General features: G+C 42.2%; 1 protein-coding gene across 1 annotated transcript; it reads left to right on the forward strand.

Moving 5' to 3' along the window:
• The first annotated feature begins 1,714 nt into the window (after window positions 1-1,714).
• Window positions 1,715-23,340, forward strand: LOC138753978 (uncharacterized). The gene is made up of 7 exons (XM_069917643.1): window positions 1,715-1,793; window positions 1,859-2,061; window positions 3,978-4,088; window positions 6,486-6,761; window positions 9,542-9,708; window positions 22,109-22,218; window positions 22,722-23,340. The coding sequence occupies exons 1-7, from the start codon at window positions 1,715-1,717 to the stop codon at window positions 22,940-22,942; spliced, it is 1,167 nt and encodes a 388-aa protein (XP_069773744.1). The 3' UTR covers window positions 22,943-23,340.
• The last annotated feature ends 1,457 nt before the right edge of the window (window positions 23,341-24,797 follow it).

The following is a 24,797-nucleotide window of genomic DNA, read 5'->3' on the forward strand; positions in this document are numbered from 1 at the left end:
CACTAACCATGGTTTAAATTTGTATCAAAAAGGTATATTTTCAAAATAGAATCAAATATATAAAATGGCAAATTGAAGTAATGTGACTTGATTACAGTTGCATTTGTTAACAATTACCGCAGCTATTGCAGTTTTATTTCAATGGAAGAAAATCTTTGCACAGATTTGGGATTAATTATAACTGGCATGTACTTACTTCTGGTTCCTAGTCATTAGCAAGAGTAATTATTGAAGAGCTACAAGAATTTTTTAGCCATTAATTATGTTAGGACATATAAATTGTAAAGCCTGCTATGGCTATTAATGTCCTTTGGTTCTTTTTTCATCTACAATTAATTATGATTGAAAATAGCTAAACAATCCCTTTTTAATACATCTCCAAAACTAATAGTTTGATGAAATGATTTTGACTATTAATCGTGAATATAAATAATGACTCTACAATTTTTTCCAAGACCCTTATTTTCAAGTCCTGTACTTAACAGACTATACCTGTATCATGCACATCTTTGACTCTCTCTGTTCATCTACTGAAGATTCACTTGCATCTTTTGTGACTGAAATCGGTGGAGGTTTTAAGCACCCATGTTGGTTTTCTTACTTTCAAAACTATCACACAATCTCCCCAAATAACTTCTCCAAATAAGCATATTATTGGCTTCAAAAAGAATATGTCAATATCACAAGAACTCTTACAATAAATAAACATGAAAGGTTGGAAGTTGCTGGTTTGAACGCCTGGATTTCAACAAGGGTTCTTATGCATAAAAGCCGCGTTATTACCTGATCAAGATTTTTTTTAAAAAGGGAAACTTACCTTTTATCCAGAGGATAGAAAAGGCGGATTGTACATAGCCCACAGTAGTGCACTGGCTTCTCAGGGCAAAAGGGGGGACAGAATGTGTAGCACAACAGCGGCCACCCTGCGACAGCCCACCCCCTCCCCGTCCTGCTGCCTGACAGCCCTCCAGCGCCGCTGCCTGACAGCCCCGTCCTACTGCTTGACAGTCCCTGGCCCACTGCCTGATGATTCCACCCCACTGCCTGACAGCCCCCCACCCCGCTGTCTGACAACCCCACCCCACTGCCCACGAGCCCCATCCCACTGCCTCATAGCCTCCCATCCTGCTGCCTGACAGCTCCCCGCCCTGCTGCCTGACAGCCCCCTGCACCACTGCCTGACAACTCCCCCCGCCCCTGCTGTCTGACAGCTCCCCACCCTGTTGCCTGACAGCCCCCCGCTCCGCTGCCTGACAACGCCCCCCTCCCCCGCTGCCTGACTTTTCTGTCAGGAGCAGGCAACGTGAGAGGGAACAGTAGGGAGCGGCCTGAGGGAATGGGGTGGAATGAGTGAGCAGGCAACGTGAGGGAGCTGGCAGTGTGAGGGAACGGATGTCATGAAGGAGCGGGTGTGGGCAAGTGGGACAGCATGAGGGAGTGGGTGGTGTGAGAGAGCAGTGGGGGAGTGGCGTGAGGAAGTGTGGCAGTGTGAGAGCGGGCAGTGTGAAGGAATGGATGGCATGAGGAAGCTGAAGATGTAAATAGAGTAATAAGGCATTTGTGGGCAGGTTTTGCTGTGCATCACTTTTCAAAAAGAAGTTTAATATTCCCTTACATTTCCAATATCAGACCTAATAAAGTTAAAGTTGGAGTGACCATGTTTGGCAAATTCACTTACCATGTACCGAGTACTATGAACATTTTGAAATGAGCTATGAGCAAGCTGGAGCCGAAAATCGGGATCTCAGCAGTGAAATTCGGACTGTATCCTCAGGGTCTTACAATATGGATCTGTAAGTAGTTACATTGCTTTTTAAATAAATGATGCTGGACTTACATTTACAAAATTATATCCTAGCCCTCAAAGAACTTCAGAAAACTGGATTGAAGTTAAAAGGAGAACAGGAAATACTAAAACCACAGCAAGAAGTCCCCATTGCTGAGAAACAAGAAAAACATTGTCTGCAAGCAAATTCTGAAATCAAAGTATCTGATCATCCAGATTTTGAGAGGCAAGAGAACTATTCACAGGAGGTTCAAGAACAGAAGCCAAACTTTAAGGTATTTAATTTTACTTGATTCAATCCATTCATCATCCTCTTCACCTCATTATTTATAGAACCATAGAACATTACAGCACAGAAAACAACCCCCTTCCCTTTTCTAGTCTGTGCTGCCCTATTATTCTGCCTTAGTTCCGCTTACCTACACACAGTCCATAGCCCTCCATACCTCTCCAAATACCTGTCCAAATTTTTCTTAAATGTTAAAATTGGGCATGCAATTTAACTGGCTGCTCATTCCACATCCCCACCTCTCTTGTGTGAAGAAGTACCCCCTAATGTTCCCCCTAAACCTTTCTCGTTTTACCCTTAACCAATGTCTTCTGGTTTGTATCTCACTTCACCTCATTGAAATAAGCTGACTTATATTTAGTCTGTCTGTACCCCACATAATTTTGTCTACATCCATCATATCTTACCTCATTCTTCTACCCTGCAGGGAATAAAGTCCTAACGTGTTTAACCTTTCCTTGTAACTCAGTTCCTGAAGTCCCGGAAACATTCTAGTAAATCTTCTCTGCCCTCTTTCAATCTTACTGATATATTTCCCTGTAGTTAGGTGACCAAAACAACACACAATACTCTAAATGCAGCCTCACCAATGTCTTATATGCTTTACCATAACATCCCAACTCCTGCACCCAGTACTTTGGTTGATGAAGACCAATATGGCAAAAGCTCTCTTTCTAATCCTATCTACCTGTGGTACCAACTCTGATTTTTTAATGGAATTTGATAGCTCTTGTATTTATAAAGCAACATAATTCATACATTTCAGAATCTAAAACCAATGTCAAAGGATATTGTAGTTCAGTTTAAATGCAATAAGGTGTACGCTTTAATTCAGAGAAAGTTTATCATTATTATCACCTTGTGGAAACCACAAAGGAAAATGTAGATGATCAATAAAATCCTAAAAGGTTCAACAGATCAAACAGCCTCGGTAGAGAGAAAAGAAAAGTTAATGGTTCAAGTTGATATCGTGACATATGACCTGACATATGAGTTGGTCACGAAAACTCAGACTGAAATGTTAACTGTCTCATTCGCACACATACTTCCTGAGTTGCAAAGTAGTTCCAGCATCTTCTGGTTTTTTTAATGTTGTATTTTCAATAACTGCATTATCTGGTATATTGTGCAAATATTCACTGCCTAACTAGTGGATCCCTCTATTTAATTCTTCTACTTCCTTGAAAGGAAGACTGTTCCAGGCAATGATCAATCTTTGCGTGATGATATGCCTTCCGGCATCAGTCATAAATTGATTGGGAGCACCAAACCTAAGATCAGCAGTGAGCAAGACATGTCAGTATCCGTGTGCATTGTGCAAGCTAGTTCATTGAATTTCTGCTGTTCATGGATTGTTGTGGATAGCTATGCAATGTAGTGCAATACTTGTGCATAGGCAGGAAGTAATTTTGGTTTGCTTCTTAAATTAGGCAGAAAAGAAAGAATCTATAATTCTTCTTCCTCCCTGAGCAGAGCCATTGGTTAGTGGTTGGGTTTTATCAGTACATGGTCAACAATTACAAGTATTAAACAGGCAATCTAAGTCGCCTTTTTGCCTGGATTCTATGACAGTCTGCTAACAATTCACATATGAATCAAAAGAAAAGGTGTAACTAAAGGAATTGAGTGTGGGGCGTCAAACAAGGGGAAATCTATTGCTGAGCCTTTGGAAATGACTGGTTAGCATTTGTTGGATTTAGAAATTAATTTACTTTAGTTAAAATAAATGAAAACAAGCTTTTAATTGTCTGCTGCTTTAGCAAGCCCAACTATCGATATCAGATACAGTTTGCAGACATTATTTACTGGTAAAGAAATGCATTACAGATATCTCACTGTCAAATTCAAGAACAAATTTATACACAATCCTTCCACAATATCTAATCTTATTTCCCTCTGTAGATTGGGAGTACATTGGGAGAAACAGAAAATATTGGAATTGAAAAATGGGCAACTGTCATCGGACTACCAAAAGGAGTACAAGAGAAGGAATTGTACCTCAGTGCTTCACAGGTAGGGTTGTAATAAAGAATAAAATGAAGCAGTGCAGAAATAAAATTCAGCTGACAATATCTTTAGTAAATTAAATAATAAGATTGGATATGAGATTAGGTATTGAGGCCAATGTTAAACCAAGACACTGTTTTGTTTCTGCAGGGAATAGAAATGTAAATTAAATTTGTGCACTTTTACAAAAATTTTGACTTATTATTACTTTCCATTAACTTTTGCTGATTAAAAATAATGAGACGCAAGGGTGAATGGAAGATGCTTTCTGTTCATGGAGATGAAATGTTTTCAGCAACAAGTGACAAAAGAAGTCAGCTTGAGTCTTCTCTGCTATTCAGTAAAAAGGCTAATCCTCTTTCTTGTCCACTTTCCTTCCAATCCTTTATCCCTTGATTGAACAAATTTGTGCTTTCTGCTTCTTTGATAGGGAACATTTGTATGTGATTGCTAAAAGAAACATTTTCTTTCACGGTTTCTTAGGGTTGGGATCCAAATGAATTTGAGGTTGGGATGAAAGTTAGAAGCAAAATTGACAAGCTCATTATAGGTGCAGGAGACAGCACCAATATAGTCTTCGATGTAGCAGAGAAAACTTGATATTACTCTCTCCTTTCTCAATTTCTCTGTCACTATCTTGGGAGACAAACTCTCTACAGATATTTTTTTCGCACCCTGTCCCCTGTAAGGATTTTATTCCCTTCTCTCAAATCCTCTACCTCCATCACATCTGCTCCCAGGATGAGGTCCCCCTTCTTCGTGGCTTTTCTCTACTGCTATCAACTCAGCATTTAACTGCATTTCCTCCGTATCCTGTGGCCCCCCCCTGCCCCATTATGCAACAAGGACAGGTTTCCCCTTTTCCTCATCTCCCACCCACCAGCCCCTTCATCCAACATATTATCCACCACAATTTCTCCCACCTACAACATGATCCCACCACCAGACATATCTTCCCCTCTCCTCCTCTATCAGCTTTCTTCAAAGACCATTCCCTCCAAGATTCTCTTGACCTTCTCCTTCCCCCACCTTTTTATTCAGGTTCCTGCCAGCCTTTTGTTCCTATCTTAACAAGGGGCTCAGACTGAAACATTGGTTATCCTTTACTACCTATAGATGCAGGGTGACCTGCTAAGTTTCTCTAGCTCTTTTGTGTCATGCACTATAATTATAGATTCTGCAGTTTAACTCACTGCTCTATTGGTATAGCTTACAAAAATGGTTGTGTTTTTGTCCAGTGAGCACATGGATTTAGCACAAGTTATGGTGTTTTCTCAAAGTGAAAGTGAAATGTTTGTTCAGTGCTCTGAATGGACACCTTTTATTGAAAATAAATGCTTATTAAAGGAATGCATCATCAAATTGATACTTCTGGTCCTCTTTTTAAGAGGACCATCCTTCATCAAGCCCACTTTTGGGCTAACATTTGAAGTATCTGTTGTGCATTAAATGATCATCTTTCCAAATATTAATGCTATACCATCAGCTGAAAGAATTTTTTCCCAACTGTGGGTAGGAAACATTAGATTTGCAAATTTCAGAACTTTGACCCACATGAAAACAAACATCAATCAACGATTGAAATGAAAAATTAAGAGCAAAGAATGATCAGACAAAATCTTACTTTTATACTCCGCTTGAGTAAATCTACCTTGTAACTGTGCTGATAATAAAAATAAATTCTAGAATAAGATTCATGTCTGGCCGAATAAAAAAAAAATCCTTCTCTGTCGGATTTAATCTCCTCCAGATCTCCACCAAATTCAACTCCTTCATTACCATTGACAATTGTTTAGCCATCTTTGTTTTCCTCAAAGTTTTTGGAGATTTATCCAATAAAGGATCTAACCAACAATTAAAGTCACCTCCTACCAAAACATTTGATAGATCTTCAAATGCATGAAAGTTTCCGTCATAAACACTTCACCATCTACATTAGGTGCATCAATATTCATTAACGTCCAAGGCTCTGAAAAAATCTTACAATTTACCACCAATACTCTTCCCCCTGCTGAAAAACTGAATACAATGTAAAAGATAACTTTTTATGTATTAAAACAGCAACACCTCTTGCTTTAGAGTTAAAGGATGACACTATTGAATCTGGTAATGATTCGTCACAACTTTGTTGAGAAGCATTGTAAATCAACTGAAAAATGGCAGGGCTTTGGAACTGACACCAGATAATGTACTTGTGGTATGATGTGAATTATGGATTGATCTATATTGGCAGTTACCACTGCACCCCTCGGCATAACATTGCAATACCCACCCTACCCATCTTCCTCATCAATACTCCATCTCTTAACGAGAATTAGAATTCTTAGAGTGCTTGGTGCATTCTAATGATGTTAACTGATTGCCATAATGACCATTAATGTCATGAGTTATGCTGTATTACAGGCTTCTAAGGAAAATTTTCTGGAAAAAGATTGCCTAATGTTTCCTGATTCATACACGAGAGAGAATGAAGCATCAGGCACCGATCACACTGAAATCACAGAGGCAAGGATCAAACTGGAGAAGCTGAAACAGTCCCTGAGTAAAAAGGAAGAAGAAATTACTGAGCTTTTGAAAAATAAAAATAAGCTGAAAAGTGATTTTAGAATATCGGCCAAACATCAGCTTGACCATAGTGATGCGACAAGCCTCCTTCTATTGAAGAGAATATTAGAAAAGGTGAGACTTTTAAAATCATCCCATTTTGGCTATTTAATGTTATAATGGTGAATTTTATACACCAAGAGTTCAGATTTTACAATTTTCATCATCTGTTTTGTCTTAACTCAGATATTAGATTGTTTCTGTACTCATTTTTGAGTTAGAAAGTTGAGTTGAATTCCAATCTAGTAGCTAGATAATAACCAGGTGTGATAGTACAGGTCTATCACCAATGTACATAGTGTATATAGTTACTGTATCTAGACTGTGCTTACAGCGATTGGCTGAGAGCTAAGCCACTCCTATTGTCTGGGCCTTAAAAGGTTGTGTCCCTAGCCAGGTCGGATCATTCCGGACTGGTCGGCCACCTGTGAAGAGCTCCGGTCTTTTGCTAATAAAATTGTAGAGCTCGTCGAAAGAACCAAAGACTTGTTGATCCAAACCAAGGCTTTTATTAGCAAAAGACTGGAGCTCTTCACAGGTGGCCGACCAGTCCGGAATGATCCGACCTGGCTAGGGACACAACCCTTTAAGGCCCAGACAATAGGAGTGGCTTAGCTCTCAGCCAATCGCTGTAAGCACAGTCTAGATACAGTAACTATATACACTATGTACATTGGTGATAGACCTGTACTATCACACCAGGCAGTGGAATTTCTGAGGTATTGTCTTTTTCAAGGTCCACACATGTAAATTGTCACCTTTGTGCTCTGGGAAAGAGGGGGAGAATGTGAGAGGCAGAGACAAGTACAAGGTATATGAAGGTACTACAGCTCACAGAACTAATGTGTCTCGACACTTAACATTTACTGATGGTTTGTACTCATGGAACTGTCTAACATCATGAGTTCTTCCAGCAATTCTTTGTCTGCTCACACTAAAATTATATCTGATATGAGTTGATTGTATAAAGGAAAGATCGGAAAGGCTAGATTTGTATTTGTTGGAGTTTAGATGGCCTTCTTGGCCTTTTGGCTAAGATCAAGTGTAGTTTGTTAAGATATGGGTGATAAGATATGCAAGTTCCTCATGGAAGATGCTTCCTCTTTTAGAAGAAGGTAGAACTAAGAGTCACTGTTTATAATGGGAAGTAATCTGTTTAAGGAAGAGCTGAAGTGAATAATTAATCTCACAGGTTTATGAGGTGAGTGGCCAACTGCTTCTGCTTTGCATTTTGAATACCTTGTCTTTAATATGTTCATAAGTGTGATTTTCTTTTTGCAGCACAAAATGTGTAAAATTTAGAGAGCTATCCAAATATATATAGCATTAATATCTATCAAATTAGCAGTATGAAATGCTCTCACTGTGATCACTTCCAGCGAGCTGATTTATCATCGAGAAGGAACACTGATGCATTATAGATAGATTGTGTTAAAAGAAATTGACGGGCAATTTTGTCAAAATCCAGTTTACCACAAAGGTTTTGAACAAAGCAATATAGAAAATAAACTTGTTAGACATGTTCTTATTATAATATTCACTTATATAGATTTTCAGTCCTATATTCATATCGACTATTAGAATGTTTTTAAAGTCTTTAAATCTTTTTTTTAATATTGACCATGTTTATATCCCTCCAAAGTTTTTATTCCTACTTACTTCTCCAGGTTGATATCTGTGTACCTTTTACCTTTTGGTTTTCATAAAGGGTTCCAACCTGAAATGTCAATCATTCTTTTACTCCCACTGATGCTGCTCTACCACCGAGTTCCTCCGGGAGGTGGTATTTTTTTTTGCTCGAGATTCCAGCATTTACAGTCTCTCACCTTTCTGCTTATATAGGCATGAAATCAAAGTAAATCTATTTTACATGAATGCCATCTTTAATGGTAAAGTGAATTATTGCAATGCTTTAAAATTGAAACGTTCGTCCAACATTTCCTTTTCAACATTTGCTGATCATTTATTCACTGAGCAAAATGGTCAGTTTGATATTTATACTGGTTCAGTAGTTTACAGTCACAGCTGTCCACTAAAAATTACTGACATAGAAAACATCGTTATTTAAAGCAAACCAAGAGGAAGTACAAGTTATCCTTATTCAGGCTGGAATTTGAATTGGGAACATCAGCAAAACAATCTTCTAATATGATGAACATCCCACCTTGAAACTGAACAAAACTGATGCCACTGGACAATATTTTTTATCTCAAGGTTTGCTTACTGAAAAAAAATTCGAGATTATATAGACAATTTTAAGATAACATAAGGATAAATTCAGATTTGCTGTATCATGTAGGAAGTTGGAGAAACATTTAATCAACTTTTAATTAAATTTATCATGTTTAATCGCAGAATGATGTGGTCACATACCATTAGTTCAATTGACCTAAAAATGTTTTGCCGCTGATTTTCATTTGTACTCAGCATCTGATGCTTCTCGTATCAGTGTTCAACAATAATCGGCCAGCATTGATGGATTCCATTTGCCCTGATGAAGTCTTTCACCATGTCTCTCACTGACTGCACCAAGATAAGCAGGGAAGACGTCCAAGTGCAAAGGCAGAAAATCATTTTTTCAATGACACGTTGCACTTCATGGATTTGTCTGCTTAACATAGACATAAAATATGACAGGAAATCACAAAAATAGGATATATGTAAAACATGGTCCATGATAGGAAATTTTTAAGGTGATTTTTGTGATCAGCAGGCCAAAATCCATAAAATACACCCAAAAGTGTGCAGAAATTTTCATTGTCCAACTATTAGAAGAAATTTTGATTTTGTTCTTTTCTCAAATATAAATGTTGTATTCTTTATATAACCAGTGCTTACTGTCTATTTCTGGCCAGTTTCATTCTGTTTATAGTCGAGTTCCTGAGGCACAGCAATTTATTGATTGCCTTTTAAAAGAGAGTGAAAGGAAGGCAATGACAGCCAAAGAAACTTTGAAAAGAGTCCAAGACAATGTGGTTGACTCCAGACAAGTAGTAAGAGGAAATCCTACAGAGTTTAACAGGTACGGAGAAACAGGTTTGGATAAAATAGATGATTCCCTCATTTTGTCTGTCAGTCCTCATGAAGACTTTTATTTTCTCCAGATATTGTAACAGTCAAATATTTCAACTAGGGTAGTGATAATGAGACCTCTGCTGGTGTTGTAAGGTAATAACTGAATGAAACAGCATGGTGATTTGCTCACAGATGAAGAACCATAGAACATTACTGCACAAACAGCCCCTTAGTCCTTCTTGTCTGTTCTGTACAATTATTCTTCCGAATCCTACTGGCCTGCACTCAGTCCATATCCTTCCATACCCCTACCATCCATCTATCTGTCAAAATTGTTTTAAAATATTAAAATCAAGCCCACATTCACTTCAGCTGACAGCTTGTTCAACACTCTCACCACTCTCTGTGCAGAGATATTTTCCCCCAATATTCCACTAAACTTCTCCCCATTCACTGTTATCCTATGTCTTCTAATTTGATTTTCACCTAACACAGAGGAAAAAGCCTACCTGCTTTATACTCTATCTATACCCCTCATAATTTTGTATCCCTCTTTCAAATCTCTCCATATTCTTCTACACTCCAGAGAATAAGGTCCGAACCTGTTTAACATTTCTCTATAACTCATTTCATCAAAATCTAGCAAATTCCTAGTAAATCTTCTCTGTACTCTTTCAATTTATTGATATCTTTCCTGTCATTAGGTGACCAATACTCCAATCTGAGAGGAAAGATCCACAACCATTCTCTGTCTTCACCCATAAAGCCAAGGTTGAATACATGAATATCGAGCGACTGAACCTTCCTGACTAACCTACTGTAGACAACTGCTCCCATTAGCTGCTCTGCACCCACTGCAATTGCATTGCAGCCACCGTACTTGGCACAGCGCTACTGCACATGCGAGAATCCCTGCGAGATGAGGCAGTTGAAAATGGAGCTTGGCTGATACCAGGCGCCATTACAGGAAGCTCCCATTGTAGATAGTGTTGTTTGATTTTAACAGTAAAGTGTTGACTAAGGTTATCACTTGTGTTGTCTGCTTATTTATTGCAATAACAAACACAGTGTCAGAAGTGGAATCACGTGCATCCCAACCCTGAAGCCTTCAAGTGAAAAGTGAATAACCAATGCCCTGCTTGCAACACATTTGTAACTGCACCATAATGGCAGACGGATTCAGAAGGCCCAACTCAGTTGTGTTTGAGGGCAATTTGGCCAAGAATTGGTGCATATTCTAACAAGAATACGACATTATCATCACAGCAGCACATAGTGATAAGTCTGCCCAAGTCAGAGCATACATTTTACTAAATTTGGTAGCCCTGAAGCCATCAAAAGGGAAAGATCATTCATATACACAAATGAGGTGCATGAAGGGGATATCGTTATCAGCCCTGCTGAGTCAAGAGTGGACCCTGAATGCTTAAAAAGAAAAGTTTGAAAAATGTTCAATGCACAAAAGAATTTAATGATGGAAAGGCACAGATGTAATACCAGAAACCAGAGGTCTGGCAAGTGATTCGCTTGTACGTCAGCGACCTAAAAATCAGGGCAAAGACCTGTGACTTTGGAGCACTCATTAAAAAGTTGATTAAAGACAGGATAGTTTGTGGCATCTGCAATGAAGTCATGAGAAAGGCACTGCTGCGTAACAATGAACTAACACTCGCAAAGGCCATCTCCACATGTCTGGCCTATGAAGCCATGGAAGAGAACAGCAGAACACTAGCCCCTCCACAACAGTAAGGTGCGAGCATAGACGCAGTCCAGGCAGGACCTGCAAACAAACAAGGGGCCGGAAGGCAGAAGATGACTAAGCCAAACAAGCCCTACTACAATCTCATCTAGGATGGAGTGTGGTAATTGTGGCAGCAGCCACTTGGGAAGATGAGAGATGTGGCCGGCAATCAGCCAACACTACAGAGCCTGCCAGAGATGGAACCATCTTAGCAGATGCTGCAGAGCCAGGCAGCAATTCACCCCGAGACCCACATACAGAAGAATGATTAACCAGTTGGAACCTGAGTAAGGACAAACCAACTCGGATGATGAGTATTACATTGATGGATTGACTGTGCAGACGGCAGGAGACCCAGCAAGAATCAGAAGCAACAAGGAAACATTTGTAACAATGGAGATTAATGGTAAAGCAACAGACGCGAAAGTTGACTCTGGGGCCAAATGCAACATCATGTCACAAAGAACGTTTAACCAACTGAGGTGGTCAGAATAGGTCACACCATGCACCAAGACCACAAGCCTGCTGGCAAACAAGAACAGCAGAATCCAAACTGATGCCACAGTGCGACTGCGGTGCTATGTACAAAGACAGCTGCACATACTAACTTTATTCGTAGTTCAAGAAGACATCATGCCTTTGCTGACCTTGAGCACAAGCATGGCTGAAGATGATTTGACACACAGAATCTTTTCTGAGTACAGTGACCTTTTTTACAGAAGAAATGGGAAAACTGCCAGAGACATACTCCATGTGGCTCAATCCAGAAGTGAGGCCCATGGTCTGTCCGACATGTCATTTACGTAGCAATGAAGGAAAGGGTTAAGGCCGAGCTGGACAGGATGCAGGACCTGGGTATGATTACCCCAGTCTCCGAGCCCACCATGTGGGTGTCCTCCATGGACTTGGAAGAACATGACACAAATTTTAAAAAGATACTCGACAGAGCCTGGAAGGAAAACCTTAAGCTCATCCCTCAGAAGTTCAGATTTCGGCTGAACCAGGTTGGTTATGTAGGCCATGTTTTCACAGGAGAAGGCCTGGAAGTGGACCCTTCAAAGACTAGAGCAATCAGTGAAATACCAGTTCTGACAGATGTGACATTATAATGTTTCCTAGGCATGGTCAACTACCTGGGCAAGTTCATCCTGAACTCCAGTGATCTTATTGCTCCACTGAGGCAGCTGACACACAATGACATGGAGTGGTCCTGGTACGAGCAGCACAAAACACATTCTGTGCATTAAAAAGGCATATGTCATGGCCACCTGATCTATTGAACTACAACTTACGAAGACAAATCATGCTAACCTGTGATGCATCACGGTATGGTCTGGGTGCAGTATGCCTGCAAGACAGAAAACTAGTAGCCTATTCATCCAGATCACTCACTGAATCGAAACCAGGCATGTCCAAATAGATTAGGAGTTGTTGGCCGTAATTTTCACCAGTTCAAAATTCAACGACTACATCTACGGTAGGCCAGTGACCATAGAGATTGACCACTTACCTCTGGTCACAATTCTGAAGAATCCAATTTACGCAGACCTTGCACGATTACAGAGAATGATGCTCAGGCTTCAGAAATACCACCTGACTTTAGTTTACAAGTGCAGAAAAGAAATGCACTTAAGCCAACTCGCTATCCCATGCTCCCAGAAAATGCACAATCCAGCAAGCTGAAGAAGAGAACACTTTTGATATGATGATACTTTTTAATGCAGATATCCTCCTCCCGGTTGGATGAACTGAGACAGCACACGGCTGAAGATGCAACTTCGAGGGCCCTGGGCACTTTTATCAAGGGCGGCTGGCCAGACAAGCAGTGCAGTCTACCACTTGAAGTCCAACCCTACTTCCCATTCCGGGACAAATGACTCATCGGTGATGGAATCATAATTAAAGGCCTGAGAGCAGTAGTTTCAAGTTCACTGCAAAACCTCGATGTCAGCAATCCTGCACAGAGGATGCCCGGGGGCAGAAGCAACTAAATGCAGGGCTAGGGAAATAGGTTTTTGGACAGGTACGACCGAAGACATAGGCCAGGAAGTACAAGTTTAAAACAGCACCAGGCCACACCAGCAGAAAGAGTCGCTGCAGCTCCACCTGGTGCCAGACCTCCCCCGGTCAACCATGGCAACAGACATCTACGAATTGGCACAGTCAGCAGTATTTGTACTTATCGATTAATTCTCTGGATGGTTTCAGATAGACCTTTTATGTGACGTGAGCCCTTCGGCAATCATTACTAAGTTGAAGAGGCACTTTTCAGTGCATAGGGCCCCCTACACTCTACTATCGGACATGGGATTTCAACCACATCACCAGCAGCCCGGAGTACCCACAGTCAAACGGTTTGGCTGAAAGAGCCATGAGGAGCATGAAACAGCTCATGGAGAAGTCTCACAGGGAGAAGACGGATGTGTTCCTCAACCTGCTGAACCTAAGGAACGTCCCTCGCAATGCCACATTAGGCTCTCCGGTGAAAAGACTCATGTCCAGGCAGATGCTGATGACCCTGCCGGTGGTAAGGAGGCTCCTGGACAAGAAATAAAGTCCCAGCTACTAAACAGGAGACCAACACAGAAAAGGTGCTATGACAGAAACAGCCGACCGCTCAAACCATTACCAGAAGGGCAAGTCATAAGGATGCAGACTCCACATGGTTTCGACCACAGGGGCATAGTCAAAAGGAGCTGCCAAGAGCTTAGGTCATACCTGGTAAAATCAGAATGAAGGGTGCATCGGAGAAACCATCAACATATCCTACTTTGTAAGGGAGTCACGCCCATCCCAAACCATTCCTGATGAGACTATATCGGAGGATCTGGTATGAGAACCTGGGGTAGGTGGAGGACTCTCAGGAACAACCCATGAAATAAATGGCCGCACCCCTGAGACTACGTATGGTGCATCCTCTCAGGCTGAAGCACCCCAAGCATCCACTTGCACCAGTAGCCACTACGTAACATGCACTGGGCGCATTTGTAAGCCCAACTCAAAATATCGGGACTAAACTGGTCTGGCTGTTCATTGCTGAACTGTAACTATTGTGATGGCAGCAACAACGTGGATTGTGGTATGTCGGGGGGGGGGTTGCTCAATAAAGGGGATGTCGCTCCCATCAGCTGCTCTGCACCCGCTGCAATTGCATTGCAGCCACTGTACTTGCCACAGCGCTTCTGCACATACGCGTGTCCCCACGAGGCGCAGCTGTTGAGAGCGGAGCTTGGCTGATACCAGACGCCATTACACAAAGCTCCTATTGTAGATAGTGTTGTTTGAGTTTAACAGTGAAGTGATGACTAAAGTTACCACTTGTGTAGTCTGCTTATTTGGTGCAATAACAAACACCTACCATGTGGGACCAGATCAAAAGCCTTACTAAAGTCCACGTAGAAAATATCCACATTGATTTTCTTCATCAACCTCCTCGAAAAACTATAAAATTGGTTAAAAATGACCTAGCATGCACAATGCTGAGTTGACTATCCCTAATCAGCCCCCTGACTATCGAAATACTTGTACATCCTTATTCTTGGAGTCTTTTTTTAAACAACAGAACAATATGAGCTACCCTCCAATTCTCCAGCACCTCACCCATAGCAAAGGAAATTTTAAATGTATCTGCCAGGGCTGCTTCAATTTCTGATCTAGCCTCCCTCAAAGTCCAAAGGAATACCTTTATTTATCCATCCTTATTTGCTTTAAGATAGCAAGCACTCCACCTCTTTCATCTGTAGTTTCCATGACCTCACTGCTTATTTACCCTACTTCCCTAGGCATTGTGCCAGTTTCCAGAGTAGAGATGCAAAAAAAAAACTCTTGAGATCTCCACCATCTATTCTGGATCCACTCTGATCTTCAAGAGGACCACTTTTGTCCCTTACTGTCCTTTTGCTCTTACTATACCCATAGAAGGCCTGAGTATTTTCTTTACCTAGTCTGCCAAAGAAACCTCATGTCTTTGTTTAGCTTACCTGATTTCCTTACTAAATTTTTCTTGCATTTTTTATACTTCTCATTTACCTATTTGCTCTGTTGCCTATACTTGCTATACACCTCTCTTCTTCTTAACCAGATCCCCAATATCTCTCAAAAAACAAGGTTTGTTGGCTTTAATCCTTACTCAAATATTGAAACACTGTACGCTCAAAATTTCACCTTTGAAGACATTCCACTTACTAAGCACATATGACCATTTACGGAGCGGAAACAGGCCATGTCGGCCTTTCGAGTCCGCACCAGTTCACTAGAACAGCTCCACTAGCTCAAACCCTCCATCACCTCCAGGTATACATCCAACTTTCTCTTAAATGACAGAAGGGACCCTACCGCAACTATTTCATTCAGAAGTTCATTCCATTCTGCCACCACTCGCTGAGTGAAAGAGCCACCTCTAATATTTTTCCTAAAGTGTTGCCCCCTTACCCTTAACTCATGGCTTCTTGTTCCAACCTCCCCTTCCCTCAGGGGAAAGAGTCTGTTTATGTCTAGTCTATCTATTTCTTTCATAATTTTAAATATCTCTATCAAGTCCCCTCTCAGTCATATATGTTCCAATGAATAAAGTCCCAGTCTCCTTAATCTCTCCCTGTAATCCAGATGCTGTAAGCCAGGCAACATCCTTGAAAAGCTTCTCTGCACCCTCTCCACCGTATCTATATCCTTTCTATAATTTGGAGACCAGAACTGAGCTCAGTACTCCAAACCTGGCCTCACCAATGCCTTAAACAGCTGTAGCATCACCTCCCAGCTCCTATACTCTATACTCTGATTTATGAAGGCCAGCATACCATATGCCTTCTTAACTACCCTGTCTACATGGGAATCCACCTTCAGTGAACTCTGTGCTCCTCCGCGTGCCTCAATGCCCTCCCCTTAACTCATTGCCAGAAAACAACCAGCCCCAATCCACACTTTCTAGATCCTTTCTCATTCCCTCAAAATAGGTCTTTCTCCAATTCAGAATCTCAACCCAAGAACCAGACCTATCTTTATTCATAGTTATAGTGAAGCCAATGATGTTATGATCAGTTGACCCAAAGTGTTCGACTGCAAATACTTGTCCTGACTCATTCACTAACAGGAGATCCAGTATTGCACTCTCTTTAGTTGGTGCCTCAATATATTGAATTAGATTTTTAAAATTTAAATTTAGGCATCCAGCACAGTAACAAACCTGTTCGGCCCATGAGTCTGTGCTGCCCGATTAACCCACACCCTTGGCACATTTTGAAGGGTGGGAGGAAAACAGAGCACCTGGAGGAAACCCACACAGACATGGAGAGAACATACAAACTCCTTACAGACAGCACTGGATTCAAACACCAGTCAATGGCCCTGTAACACTGTTGTACTAACTGCTATGCTAACTGTGCTGTCCTCAAAAACTTTCCTTGGCACATTTGACAAACTCTAAGTGATCAATCCCTTTTAAAGTTTGGGAGTCCCCATTAATATGTTGAAAGTTAAAATCACTTACTATCACAATTTTATGTATCCTGCAGGTGTCTACTGTTGTTCCTCCAATTCTTGCTGACTATTGGCTGGTTTATAATATAACCCCTTGAGTGTGGTCATACCTTTCTCATCAGTCAGTTCCACCCATAAAGCCTCAGTAGACAAGCCCTCTGTTCTGACCTGTCTGAGCACAGCTGTGATATTTTCCCTGACTAACAATATCACTCTTCCACCTTTCACCCTCCCGCTCGAATGTGTCTGAAACAACGGAACAATGAGCTGACAGTCCTGCATCCCCACAACCAAGTTTCACGAATGGCCAGAATGTCATAACATTCCCCTCTCTGAGACAAAGTGCTCGGTCCTCAACAGAGGCCTTACATTCGTCCCCCTTCATCCACAACTTAATGAGTTCTGCACACGCCACGAAGCTGAACTCTTCTTCAGTCACCTCCATCTCTGGGCCTACTTCCATGACCATGATTCTCCACCCCCCAACCCAGGACCCCTTCACCCACTTTAAGCCTTCTTCCTCCACCTCATCCTGGCCAGCTGCCCATTCTGGATCTTTTTCCAACTATCTCTGAGGATTCAACCGTCTCAACTTTACCACTCCCCTCTCATATTCTAATCTTACTTCCTCCAAACGCTCTGGCCTCCACTCTCACCGCTGCAATCCCAACCTCACCAAAAAAACCCGCAGACAAGAGTGATGCTGTTGTGGTTTGGCGCACTGATCTCTACGTTGCTGAGGCCAGATGACAGATCTCAGACATTTCCTCCTACCCACCCCTCCCATAGGACCCCACCATGGCTCATCAAGCCACTGTCTCCAACACTATCTCCAACTTCATCACCTCTGGTCACCTCCCTCCCATGGCCACCATTTCTCTCCCACCCCCACACTGCCTGTTTCTACCTTCTACCCAACATATACAAACCCAGCCATCCAGTAGACCCATTATTTCTGCCTGCTACTGCCCCACCAAACTAGTTTCATCTTACATTGACTCTATATTTTCTCCCCAGTCCAATTGCTCCCCACCTACATCCATGATATCTCATCTCCATCTCTTCAATTACTTCAGATTCCATGAACTGGACCACTTCATCTTCACAATGGATGTCCAATCCCTTTATACCTTTATCCCCCACACAGAAGGTCTGAAAGCACTTTGCTTCTTTCTGGATCAGAGACCCGATCAGTCACCTTCTACCACCACCCTCCTCTGCCTGGCAGAACTTGTCCTCACCCTCAATAACTTCTCCTTCAACTCATCCCACTTTCTCCAAATTAAAGCAGTAGCCATGGGTACCCGCATGGATCCCAGGCACACCTGGCAGGTTGTGGGATTTGTGGAGAAATCCATGCTGTAAACCTACACAAGCAAGGCCCTTCAACTCTTCTTCCAGTATATTGATGACTACATCGGGACTGCCTTATGCACCCATGATGAGCTCGTCAACTTTATTCACTTCGCAGCCAACCCAATCTCAAACTCACCTAGTCCATCTCCGACAATACTCACCCCTTCCTGGATCTCTCTGTCTCCATCTCAGGATACAGGCTTTCCACTGACATATATTACAAACCCACTAACTCTCTCAACTACCTTGACTATACTTCCTCAACCCTGTCCCCTTCAAGGATTCTATCCCCTTCTCTCAATTTTTCCATCTCTGCTGCATCTGTTCCCAAGATGAGTTCTTCCAGTCCAGATCTTCCAAAATGCCTGCCTTCTTCCACAAACGTGGCTTTCCCTCCACCATCATCAACTCAGCCCTCACCCACATCTCCTTCATTTCTCTACCTTCCATAGGGGCCGCTCCTTCTGTGACTCCTCATGTATTCATCCCTCCCTACCAACTTCCTCCACCCCCAGCATTTTCTCTGTGACCGCAGGAGGTGCCGTACATGCCCACACCTCCACCCTCACCACAGTCCAGGGCCTCAAATGGGCCTTTCAAGTGAAGCGACATTTCACTTGTGTATCCGCAGGATGGATTTACAGCATCCAGTGCTCCCTTTGTGGCCTTCTCTACAATGGAGAGACTGGGAACAAATTGGGAGATTGCTTAGCTGTGCACCTTCACTCCATCTGCAGTGACAGAGACTTCCCAGTAGCCAATCATTTCAGTTCTGTGTCACACTCTCGTGCTTGCATGTCTGTCCATGGCTTTATGTACTGTCTCACCAAGACCACCCATAAATTGAAGGAACAACACCTGATTTTCCGTCTGGGCACTCTCCAGCCAGATGGCATTAGCATCGACTTTTTCTGTTTCTGCTAACCTGCTCTCCTCTCTCCCACCACCCCCTTCCCCATTCTCTTCCAGCTCTCCTCCCCTTTCCCTCTCTATACACCGAGCCATCCCTCCACCCCTTAATCACTGCTGACCCCTCCCTCCCTTCCCCACCAATAATCTCCTGCCTTTGTGACCACCCCTCCCCCCTATTCTTTTGTTCAGATGCCTACTGACATTTTTCTACACTTTGATGAAGGGCTCAAGGCCGAAACATCAGTTATGTAGTTTTTACCTTTACTATATAAAAGACACTGTTTGACCAACTAAGTTTCTCCAGCAGTGTGCGTTTTTACTTCAACCATGGTGTCTACAGATTTTAATGTTTTACAAATGCCATCAATAGTGGCTTTTCAAATTGCACTGCAATTAATGCTGATGCAACCATTAAAGAGATTCAACACCTACATTTAACCTTGCAATAGCAGTCAAGGTACAAGACGTAGTTAAATTTGAGGCAACCCATCTCTAACACATTGATACTGAAACTATTGCGGGGTGTTGCCACAAATCAAGTCATCAAGTTTATTGTCATCTGATTGTACAAGTACAACCGAACAAAACAGCGTTCTCTGGCATCGGTTAAAAACTTGCGGACACACGACCAAATGTAACACACATACAGACAAATAATACATATACAGGCCAAGTATTTTATCTATAAGAATAAATAAATAAATATTGTTTTGTACAAATTGAGTGTCTCGAATGGTTAGTGAGAGCAGTACCTTTGGTTGTTCAGCATTCTCACTGCCTATGGGAAGAAGCTATTTTGTTAGTCTGGTGGTGATGGCTCTGTTACTCTTGTATATCTTCCCTAACGGGATCAGGTGAAAGATGCTGTGTGCAGGGTGCGTTCCCAGCACACAGCAATGATTTTGTGCATCCTCTTCAGACAATAATCCCAGTAGATCATGTCAATGGGGAGGGGGGGGGAAGAAATTCCAGTGATCCTCTCTGCCACTCTTATGATCCTCTGGACTGACGTCTGATCCATTTCTCTGCAGCACCCGTACTACACTGTGATGCAGTCAGGGTGCTCTCAATAGAGGTCCAATAGAAGGTTGACATAATGGTTGCTGGTAGCCTTGCCCGCTTCAGTCTTCTCAGGAGGAGTGGTCACTGTTGCACCTTCCTGACAAGTGAGGAGATGTTGAATGTCCATCAGTTAAGTGAACTCCAAGAAACCTGGTGCTCTCCACTCTTCACTGCAGAGTTTTTGATGTATAGTGAAGGGTGGCCATCATGGTCCTCTTGAAGTCCACAATCATCTCCTTTGTCTTGTCCACATTGAGACTCAGGTTATTACTCTCGCACCATTTAACGAGTTTTTCCACTTCTTTTCTGTAGTGCGACTCATCATTGTTGGTGATGAGACCAACTATTGTGGTGTCATTTGCAAACTTGATGACATTGTTGGAGGTGGATCTGGCGATGCATTCGTGGGTCAGTAGCGTTAACAGGAGCGAGCTGAGTACATAGCCCTGAGGTGCACCAGTGCTTAGTGTGATGGTGTTTACTATTCTACTACCAACCCGGACAAACTGTGGTCTTTCTGTTAGGAAGTTCAGGATCCAATTACAGAGAAGGGTGTTGAGTCCCAGCAAGGTCAGCTTTCCAGTCCTCATGGAAGCAGAAAGATGGTGGAATGATAAGTGAAATAACAATAATATGGCCTCAGCCCATTGAGTAAATGTCCACTGTGCTTTACACAGCATTGGATATTAGGGTGTCTATGTATGTGGCTGAAGAAACAGTGATTTAACATATTTAAATCATTCACCCATCTCCATGACAGTCATCGCCAATCTCCTGATCATGAATAGCTATTCCCAAGGACCCCCATCTGATGCCTCCAGATGCTGTGCACAAAACCTCTGCCACTTCCACTCGCAAGTCCTGCTGAGATAAATACAAGGTAAACAAGGCCTTGCTATTAAGATTGGTCATTTCTGAATGTTAATACACCTAACTATTCTTTTCTTAAGTCTTCAGCTCAAAATAGATTCAATGTCATTCCCCAAATCTGAAGACCTCTTTCTTGGGACAAATCTGACCAGGATCATCCTCCCCCACTGTTATCCTTGTAGCGTGAATTTCTTGTACATCTGAGCCCAAGGAAGATCCAATGACATTTGAATACATAAAATAGTCTTGAGGCAAATACATCTAACTAGGGCCAAATCCAATCTTCTCACTGAGAACACCCTCCATCATGTTTCTGCAGCAATACTAATGTGCTAAATGAATAAACTCAGAACAGGCCTGTCAGCTCAAAATTCAGTATCAATGAAGTACTGTGGGCCAACAGCAGAAACATGCACCACAACATCTATAACCTAATGGCCTGGCACACCCTTCACCCTCTCCTTACTATCAGGGAGGGGGAGTCAAGCCTGCTACAATGAGGAATGGAATAGGACATGCTGCATCAGACGGGCTGCACCTATTCTCACACTGTACCCCAGCCTTCATGTTGTTTTATTTTAATCCGGTGTTCAATCACAGATGATGTTGTAGGCCCATGATCTTTGTATATGAACCTCATGAACATTTGTTCTTGGAAGAGTAAACATTTTAATGGTCAGAAGGTTACAGGTTGGAGAGAGAGATAGAAATTTAGGGTTTCAAATCATCCCGTACACCATTTCTGTTGAGAAGTTAGGGAGGGAAGAAAGTGAATAGTGATCAGAGACATGGCAATTTGCTTCAAAGGCCTGCAAAACTTACAAGTAGTTGCAAAATACTAGTGTAACATTATTGTGGTTTGCCCAATTTCTTTTACCTACAAAACTAATTGTTCAATTGATTGCAAAATGTTGCTTTGTGGCATTAGGTTGTAATTTAGAATTCATTTTCACCTATTTGTCAGGTTTCAAATTCCAAAATATTTTTACAGATGTCTGGAAGAAGCACAGACTGAACTTTGGGAAGCAGAAATTATAGTGAAAGCACTTGGCAGCATTAGGTCCGGATTTATTAATGAACAATTGGACTCTATTATGGCAGGTGAGACCCTAAATTTCTAAGCTGTAAAATTAAGTTTAAGTTTATTTGCCACAAGGTACCTAGTACAGTGTGAAAGGTTCTTCTGCATACAGATCAAGTGTTTGTTATTGTGTACTTAATAATGAATCGAATCGGCAGGTGAGGTAAACCAAATAAAAGACTTTACTGAACCAAACATGATAAACAGGGTAGGGAGAGAGAGAGCCCACAGCATGGCATCTGCTCCCTGCTCGTTCTCAATTCAACTAACGCACCCTCGCGGTGTATGATGTGCTGTTGTGAGTATGGTGACTGCAATGCAATTGCAACCAATGGCAGCAGCTGTCTACAAACAGCTTATCTTGCTGCCAAATATATATATAGTATTACAATACAAAGGGAAGATCGATTAGCTCCAAGCAAGGTCAGCAGGTGAGCACTGTTAAAGGGTTAAATATCCTGAGTAGTTCATTTCACTCAAGTCTAATTTTAACTTATCCAGTTGTGAATTGTTTGTGACATAGGAGACGAGTGTGGACTTCAGGAGGGCAAAGGTCGAGCATCCTCCACTGCACATCATGGAAAGTGTGAAGAGCGCACCGTTTCTTGGTTTGCATATAAGGGACAAACTATCCTAGGCTCACAACATGTCCTCATTAGTCAGGAAGGCACATTTCCCAAGGAGACTGAGGAGGGCAAGGCTACTGGCCCCCATCTTGACAACCTTTTACAGGGATACAATTGAGAGAGTCTTATCTGGCTCATCATTAGGTGATATGGTGACTGCAAAGCACCAGACCAGAAGTCTATGCACCAAATCATTAAAACAGCCTAAACTAGAGGATCACTGGAGTCTTGCTTTCATTTATAAACAACATTAACTGTAAGTGTTCTCAAAAAGGGTTCAAGAAAATATAAAAGACTCTTTCCATCCAGCACACAGTATCTTCAACCCACTACCATCAAGAAAATAGAGAAGCATTAAAATCAGGACTGTTGCACTGGGAAGTAGTGTCTTCCCACAGGCTGTGAGACAGATGAACAGTTATATATATTTATTTTGATTTTTAATGTGATTGTGTGTACTGTGTATTGTGTTTTTGTCCATGCATCACGGTCTGAAGAGACGATGTTTTATCAAGTTGCTCATGTACAAACAAAAGACAATAAACTTGAACTTGATTTATCACCTTTTCTGCCTTAGAATGGACAGTCAAGATCTTATGTTAACTCTCCAGGAAGATCCAACTGCTCTTCTAAATCACATGTCCAACTCTCTCTCAATTATTCCACTGTTTTTCCTTCATGTACCTCACTCACAAATCTATTAAATTTGCTAAATACAGAATGTACACAGAAATTCTGGACTACAAGGAAGATTACTGCTAAAGACACAGGTTTCTTTATTCCTCTTCTTACCCATACACATACAAAAAGTACATCTGCAATAACAGATAGTCTTCTTCCCATTAAATTGTCATCTCTGTAATTACAAAAATTTATAATCTCTTTTAGTTTACTTCCCTCCCTCAACAACATAATCTGCAATCAAGGATTCAAATTCCATACTTAAGTTGATACCATTCATGACTAACCATCCATCAATATCCCATGACCCTCCATTGTCAGCTTTCTTGTTAAGCATCAAATTCTAGTTGGGGTGCACTGAAGATTGGGGTGCATCATTCTCTCCTTTGGATTGCAATGCTTCAAACTTAGTATAATATTCATGGTTTGGAATGAAGTAAACCTGCTGTTTAACCTGTGGTGCGCTGTTAGACAGAACCAGACACACACAGGTAAAGACTGTACAACAGGCTTTAATCCACAAAGACTTCCACAGAGCCAGGCTGGCTGTTGCTGCAGTAACTCTGAGTGAGACTTCGGAGGCCGGCGCAGGCTTATATCCCGGAGGGTGATTGACACCCGACCGGGTGGGGCTTGATCCATTCAAGTCGACTGATTGACAGCTGGCTAGATATTGTCCTGTCCCTCTTACACTCCTGCAGGTACAGAGGTTACCCCCTGCAGTAGGCCGGTGGTGTACCACCACATTCACCCCCTTCTTTAAAATTGTCCCAGGGGTGGGGGGAGGGGGGGAGGCAGTAACAAAGAATCGTACCAACTATAGAAAAATACAGTATTTACAAATTGAGACGATCCAGCGGCCGCCAGAGTCTCTGTGACCATCGTAGGACTTGCTCCTGGTCACTGGTCAGAAGGGGAAGTGGGGGGACTGGCAGCAGGGGTCCGAGTAACTGGTGTGGTGCCATGCAGAGGGGTGGCCGAGGGGGCCAGGGTCGATGTGTGAGAGTTGTATTGGATGGGTGGGGGGGCAGGTTCGTCCCCCATGGCTGAAGTGGGCCCCTGTTGGTCAAGGAGGTCCTGCATGCCCCATAGCTGCCTGGGGATGGGGATGTATGCCCGGTTGGTGTCATCCTGAGCTGAAGGATGCTGTGGAATGGTGGGTGCTCCTGCTGGTGCCAGGTCCCTTGTTGAGATGGTGTCCTCCCTGCCACTGCCGAACCTAACGTAGGCGTAGTTGTGGTTCGCGTGTCAGAGGAAAACCTGCTCGACCAGGGGTTCAGCCTTGTGTGCCC

The sequence above is a fragment of the Narcine bancroftii genome, chromosome 1, assembly GCF_036971445.1.
Source record: "Narcine bancroftii isolate sNarBan1 chromosome 1, sNarBan1.hap1, whole genome shotgun sequence".
NCBI classification, from domain to species: Eukaryota; Metazoa; Chordata; class Chondrichthyes; order Torpediniformes; family Narcinidae; genus Narcine; species Narcine bancroftii.

Coding starts and splice junctions, on each gene's coding strand:
- LOC138753978 (XM_069917643.1), top strand. CDS start 1,715: ATGAGCAAGCTGGAGCCGAAAATCGGGATCTCAGCAGTGAAATTCGGA. Junction 4,089..6,485: donor TGTACCTCAGTGCTTCACAG/GTAGGGTTGTAA, acceptor GCTGTATTACAG/GCTTCTAAGGAAAATTTTCT. Junction 6,762..9,541: donor TGAAGAGAATATTAGAAAAG/GTGAGACTTTTA, acceptor ATTTCTGGCCAG/TTTCATTCTGTTTATAGTCG.